This window comes from Mustela nigripes, unplaced genomic scaffold, assembly GCF_022355385.1.
Source record: "Mustela nigripes isolate SB6536 unplaced genomic scaffold, MUSNIG.SB6536 HiC_scaffold_79, whole genome shotgun sequence".
Taxonomy (NCBI): domain Eukaryota; kingdom Metazoa; phylum Chordata; class Mammalia; order Carnivora; family Mustelidae; genus Mustela; species Mustela nigripes.
This window is the reverse complement of record NW_026739494.1, coordinates 31,944-39,201: the sequence shown is the minus strand read 5'-3', so window position 1 is coordinate 39,201 and position 7,258 is coordinate 31,944. Positions and strand designations below refer to the sequence as shown.

The following is a 7,258-nucleotide window of genomic DNA, read 5'->3' as shown; positions in this document are numbered from 1 at the left end:
GGGTCAGCTGCCATGCCACAGGGACTCCAGCACCTCAGATTTTCAATTCAGCAATTCAGCAATGTGGCAGGATACAAAGTTAATGTACAGAAATCAGTGGCTTTCTTATACACTAACAATGAAAATACAGAAAGGGAAATTAGAGAACCGATTCCATTTACTATAGCACCAAGATTTAAAAGATACCTGGGAATCAACCTAACCAAAGAGGTAAAGGATCTGTACTCCAGGACTACAGAACACTCATGAAAGAAATTGAAGAAGACACAAAAAGATGGAAGACCATTCCATGCTCTTGGATTGGAAGAATAAATATTGTTAAAATGACTATACCACCTAGAGCAATCTATACTTTTAATGCCATTCCGATCAAAATTCCATCGGTATTTTTCAAAGAGTTGGAACAAATAATCCTAAAACTTGCACAGAATCAGAAGATACCCCGAATTCCTAAGGAAATGTTGAAAAAGAGAACGGGGGGGGCATCACATTACCTGATTTCAAGCTTTACTACAAAGCTGTGATCACCAAGACAGCATGGTACTGGCATAAAAACAGACACATAGACCAGCGGAACAGAGTAGAGAGCCCAGATATGCACACTCAACTCTATGGTCAAATAATCTTTGACAAAGGAGGAAAAAAAATACAGTGGAGAAAAGCCAGTCTCTTCAATTAATGGTGCTGGGAAAACTGGACAGCTATATGTAGAAGAATGAAACTCGACCGTTCTCTTACACCATACACAAAGATAAACTCGAAATGGATAAAAGACCTCAATGTGAGACAGGAATCCATCAGACTCCTAGAGGAGAACATAGGCAGTAATCTCGTTGATTTCAGCCACAGAAACTTCTTTCAAGATATGTCTCCAAAGGCAAAGGAAACAAAAGCGAAGATCAACTTTCGGGTCTTCATCAAAATCAAAAGCTTCTGCACAGCAAAGGAAACAGTCAACAAAACAAAGAGGCAACCCACGGAATGGGAGAAGATATTTGCAAGTGACAGTACAGACAAAAGGCTGATATCCAGGATCTGTTAAGAACTTCTCAAACTCAACACACACAAAACAGATAATCATGTCAAAAAATGGGCAGAAGACATGAACAGACACTTCTCCAATGAGGACATACAAATGGCTATCAGATACATGAAAAAATATTCATCATCACTAGCCATCAGGGAGATTCAAATGAAAACCACACTGAGATACCGCCTTACACCAGTTAGAATGGACAAAATTAGCAAGACAGGAAACAACATGTGTTGGAGAGGATGTGGAGAAAGGGGAACCCTCTTCCACTGTTGGTGGGAATGCAAGTTGGTGCAGCCTCTTTGGAGGACAGTGTGGAGATTCCTCAAGAAATTAAAAATAGAACTTCCCTATGACCCTGCCATTGCACTCCTGGGTATTTACCCCAAAGATACAGATGTAGTGAAAAGAAGGGCCATCTGTACCCCAATGTTTATAGCAGCAATGACCATGGTCACCAAACTGTGGAGAGAACCAAGATGCCCTTCAACGGACGAATGGATAAGGAAGATGTGGTCCATATACACTATGGGGTATTATGCCTCCATCAGAAAGGACGAATACCCAACTTTTGTAGCAACATGGATGGGACTGGAAGAGATTCTGCTGAGTGAAATAACTGTAGGATAGAGAGTCAATTATCATATGGTTTCACTTAGTTGTGGAGCATAACAAATAACATGGAGGACATAGGGAGATGGAGAGGAGAAGGGAGTTGAGGGAAATTGGAAGGGGAGGTGAACCATGAGAGACTAGGACTCTGAAAAACAATCTGAGGGTTTTGAAGGGGCTGGGGGTGGGAGGTTGGAGGAGCCATTGGTGGGTATTATGGACGGCATGTATTGCATGGAACACTGGGTGTGGCGCAAAAACAATGAATTCTGTTAAGTTGAAAAGAAATTTAAAAAAAACACAATGAACTACTGATACATACAACAAATCACATGAATGGAACTCAAGGATATTATCACTTAGAAACACTATGCTCTTCTCAAATGACAAAACTTTATGTTCGAAAACAGCCAAGTATTTGCCAGGGATTAGGAATTAGGGATTAGGGAGGGGTAGCCTGAGGGAGGTCTTCATGGAGAGGACCAATTCTTATTCCTGATTGTGGTGATGATCACAGGAATCTACATGTGATAAAATGACAGGGAACTCCGTATAGAGCTTGTGCCAATGTCAATGTCCCAGTTTCATTAATGCACTAGAACTATGTAACATGCAAACACTGAGGGCAAGTGAGGGATGGGTACAAAGGTTGACTCTGTACTATCTTAGCAACTTCCTGTGAATTTATAATTACTTCAAAATAAGTAGAAAAAGAAGCTATGAGAGAACATCCTTGTACTGGTATCTCTGGGTAACTAACTGCTTCTTTAGGAAAACCCAGCAGAAACAGAATTTCTGAGGTAAAGGGTCTACATATATTTGTGGTCTGATAAATTGCTCTTCTGAAAAACTACCAAATTATACTTGCTGACATCAGTGTTTGACAAGTCTCATCTCCACACAATTGCCAAAAGTGGACACTCACACTCATATTCATCTAAGTCCACTTGATATGCAATAAGATAGTACTGGCTAATGACTATCCACTAGTGACTAGTATGATTGGGACTTTTTTTCCTCTACTGTTTTATGGTCTTATTTATTTGTGAACATGGATTTATGATTCATGTCCTTTGTTCATTTTGATTTGAAGGGTTTGTCTTCATATTGATACATTACAGCTACTTAGAGAGTTGAGGATACAGACCGTTATTTTTTATATATTATAACTTCTTCCCTTGTTAGTTTTTCCCCATTTAAATTTATGCAAGGAGACTGTTATGTAGAATTGTATCCCTCCAAAAGATGTTGAGGTCCTAACCCCAGTACCTTAGTATGTGATTTGATTTGGAAATAGGGTTGCAGTGATGTCATTAGTTTAGATGAGGTCATAGTGGGGTAAGACACATACTGAATCCAGTAAGACTGGTGTCCTTGTGAAAAGGGGAAATTTGGACACAGAGAGGAATATAGGCAGAATGCCCTGGGACAAAGGCAGGGATGGGGGTGATTTGTCTGCAAGCTAAGGAATGCCAAAAGTCTCCAGAAGCTGGGAGGTCTGGGACAGATTTTCCCTGATGGCCCTCAGAAGCAACTAACCCTGCCACCTTGATCTGGAGTTGCAGCCCTCAGAACTGTGAGAAAATCCACCTCTGTTTTTTAAGACAAGCAGTTTGGGGTTCATTGTTATGGTGGCCCTAGAAAACTAAAACAAATTATTACATTGTTTCTGATGGGTTTTGCCTTTGTTCTGCTACTTAAAAAACACCACTGTTTTAAAATAATACTTAAAAAACATATTGTTTCCAATGGGTTTAGCATTTGTTCTGCTACTTAAAAAACACTATCACCAGATTCTGAAAATAATGGTGTGTCCTCCTGGTATCATGCTTCATTTTAAATTATTCAATCTCCTCAGGACACCTGGGTGGCTCAGTCAGTTTAGCGGCTGCCTTCAGCTCAGGTCATGATCCCAGTGTCCTGGAATCAAGTCCCACATCAGGCTCCTTGCTCGGCAGGGAGCCTGCTTCTCCGCCTGCCACTCTACCTGCCTGTGTGCACTCTATCTGGCAAATAAATAAAAATAAAATCTTTTAAAAAATTATTCAATCTCCTCAACATATATATTGATGAATGACATAAGGAAAAATTAATTCTAAAGAATTAACCAATAATCTCAGCATCATTTATTAATAATTCATCCTTTCTCAGAGCACCTGGATGGCTCAGTTGGTTAAGAGTCAGACTCTTGGTTTACACTCAGGCCATGATCTCAGGGTCCTAGGATCGAGCCCCGTGTTGGGCTCCTTGCTCAGGAGGAGTTTGTTTCTCTCTCTAAAATAAATACATAAATCTTTTTTTTTTCTTTATTTTTTTTCATAAATCTTTTTTTTTTTTTTAAATTCAACCTTTTTCACTGGTTTAAAGTGCTAGTATTCAATAAATTATATTTACATACATCTGAGCTTATTTCTGGATGTTCTGTTTTGTTGTAAAACACATTAACTAATACTGGTTACAAAATAGTTTAATTACTATAGTGTTATATTACAATTTAAAATGTGGAAATCGAATTTCACCATTACTAATAGTGTGCTTACTCTTTTTCTTATCAATATTTCCTTGGCTATTCTCACCCACTTACTTGTCCAGATCAACTTTAAAATAACACTGTCACCTGTTCCCCTAACTCCCTTTGCAGACTGAGAGTAAGTACATTAACTTTATAAACGAAAACAAGGAAAACTGATAACTTTAAAACACTGGCTTGCCCCATTCAGGAACTTCATATCTCTCTCCAAATTTATATTTCCTTTGTAAAGTGTTATTTTATTTGTATAGATCCTGAATATTTGCAGCTTCAGTCTGAAGATGTTTTAAAATTAGTTATTGTTTTAAAAGATAACTCTTTTCAGATTGTATTTCATAAATGATGATTTCTAGTGTGTACAGGAGTATACAGATAAACATTTATGTATGTCAATACATATATATATGTTTTAAATTTCATCTAGATATTTTGAAACCAGGTCCCTTTATTAAGCTTACTTAGTTTCATAGTTTTCTATTGCTTTACTTAGATCTTTCCAAGACGAAAAATATATTGATAGCAAATAATGAGTTTTTCTCTTTCCCAATATGCTAGTCTCTTATTTCCTTTTCTTGGCTTATTATAATATCTAAAACATCCAGAACAATATAGCTAAAATAAATAAAAATACAGAAAAATTACTCTATTTCAAGTTGCACTGAGTATTTTTAAAAATCATGAATGTGTGTTGAAAACGAAACTTGGGACACCTGGATGGCTTGGTGGGTTAAAGCCTCTGCCTTTGGCTCAGGTCATGATCCCAGGGTCCTGGAATCAAGCCCCGCATCGGGCTCTCTGCTCAGCAGGGAGCCTGCTTCCGCCTCTGTCTCTGCCTACTTGTGATCTCTGTCTGTCAAATAAATAAATAAAATCTTTAAAAAGAAAAAAAATAAAAGAAAATGAAACTTATCTATACAGACTAGAGCTGGATCAGGATTGCTGGGACGCAGTGGTGGGAGAGGCTGGGCCGAGTGCATGAGGAGACATCTCCTGAGGAGATGGAAATGTTTTAGATCTTGATTGGGGTGGTAGTTACACAGGGACACAGATATTTCAAAAGTCACCAACCTGTATGTTTAAAATTTGTGAGTTTTTATTTTATTAATTTATACCTTAATACAGTGATGTAAACAAAAATACAGAATGGGTGTTGAGTGACTTCAAAAGTTCATTATCATCACATGTGATGATAATGATGGAATTCTCCTTGGACAGATGGCCGTAATGAATTCTACCACTAGTTTTGTTTTCCCTTCGTGTTTTATGTATTTTAAACAAATTAGAATGAAGATTTGATCATTGCAGAGAATGTTTAATATGTAGTTAAACACTATGAAATAAAAATACTAACACATGAAATGCCGCCACAGCAGAGATGGCAAGCAACACTTTTTATCCTCTCAAACACTGACCAATGACATCATATGTGCACATGTCTGTATCATGTTATCTGCTGCTTAAAACATTTCAATGTCCTTATGGGTCTGTAAGTGATCCAGACTTACCTGTTAATTCCCTGTTATTGCAGTAACAAATTATCACAAATTTTATGGCTTAAAACAACAGAAATACATTCTCCTATAGTTCTGGAGGCTGAGTCTTAAATGAGTCTTCTGAGGCAAAACTCAAAGTGCCTCTGGAAGCTCTAGGGAGGAATTCCTTTTTCCAGCAGATGGAAATTCACCTTTTCCAGTAGGTGGAGCCACATTTCCTGGCCCTTCCTCCATCTTCCAATCCCAAAGCACAGCATCTTCTCTGCCTTGGCTTCCCTCACCTGGCATTTTCTTCTGAAACTACCCTGTCTCTCGTGCTGACACTGAGACCCACCTGGATAATCCAGGATCATCTCCCAGGTCCCTCACATAATCACAAAATCACACCTGCAAAGACCCTGTCCACATAAGGAACCATGCACAGGCCTGACTGATTAGGTTGTGGCTCTTGAGGGGTCACTGTTGGGCTAACCACCCTTCACCTCCGGCACCCCCTCCCCTTGCCTGCCCTACTCCAGCTACACTGCTCTGTCAGTCTCTTGGCCATACCACACCTCCTCTTGCCACAGGCCAGGTTCACATGCTGGTCACAGGAGGGGAGAGACCAGTCTGCATAACAGAAGGAGAATGTTGTTCCCAGGACAGCCGGGAGGGCTAGGACAAGCAACAAGGCAAGGACCGTGTGAGCCACAGAGCCCTAAGAAGACCCCTCTGCTGATGGAACATTCAAGGAAAACATTCTAGAGAACAAAATTCTCCAAGGGAGGTGGGTGTCATATTGATTCAAACCCCTCTCTCCTCTCCCAAACCCTCCAGCCAGCCTTTGCTGCTCATTACAGCTTGTACGTGGATGTATGGAGCTGGGCTCCGGGGCCCAGAGCAGCACCTGACACTGGGGCTAGAGGAGAAACCAAGGGTACATGGGGCTGGGCCTGGCCCTTGCTGGCAGTCCAGCTGCACCGTGGAAAAAGAGGTCGGCAGACTGAGAGGAGTGACCAGGTGGAGCATCGTGATGGAACAGAACCTCACGACACTCTTTTTTCCAGAATTCAACCCACTGGCTAACAAGCTATGAGGGGAGCCTGGGAGGTGCCCATGGATTCACCCCTTCAGGAGGCAGGTGGCCCAGATGCTCAGATATCGACTTACAGCTGTGGAGAGTCGTGATGCCAGCGTCATTTCCAGGTTCCCCTTCAGGCCCACCAGGGGCGGCACCAATGTCAATAGATCTTTAACCTCCACAAATACCGGCCAGTGCTGGTGGGGAAAGAACAGGAGATCAATCCAAGTACACGTACTGGCACATCTTTGAAATTTCTCAAAAGAAGGTGTGGCAAGTTACTTCTCATGAATAAGACTAAGTAGTTTCTTAAATGGCTTTAAATTAAATGCAGATTAAGGAAGCCATGAAAATTTCTGAATACTATTCAGCGAACATCACTTGTGGCCTCAAGATAGTCTCCTCCTCTGGCCTTCAGCAGCTGGGAAAACTGGGGGCCAAGCTGGGGTCCTAGGTTGACTGGCCGGGTCCACCCTGCAAACATACTGTGTTTAGTGTGGCCCATGTGTTTGTAGAAACAGGAACAAGTC

At 40.7% G+C, this 7,258-nt stretch overlaps 1 protein-coding gene across 1 annotated transcript in view; it reads right to left on the bottom strand.

Annotated features, from left to right (window-relative positions):
* The window catches only part of LOC132008323 (solute carrier family 41 member 3-like), a 64,333-nt gene that overhangs the window by 35,350 nt on the left and 21,725 nt on the right, over nucleotides 1-7,258 (bottom strand). Inside the window, exon 2 of the mRNA XM_059386855.1 lies at nucleotides 6,818-6,925. Coding sequence (XP_059242838.1) covers nucleotides 6,818-6,925 — 108 coding nt within the window. The remainder of the gene's footprint in view (nucleotides 1-6,817; nucleotides 6,926-7,258) is intronic.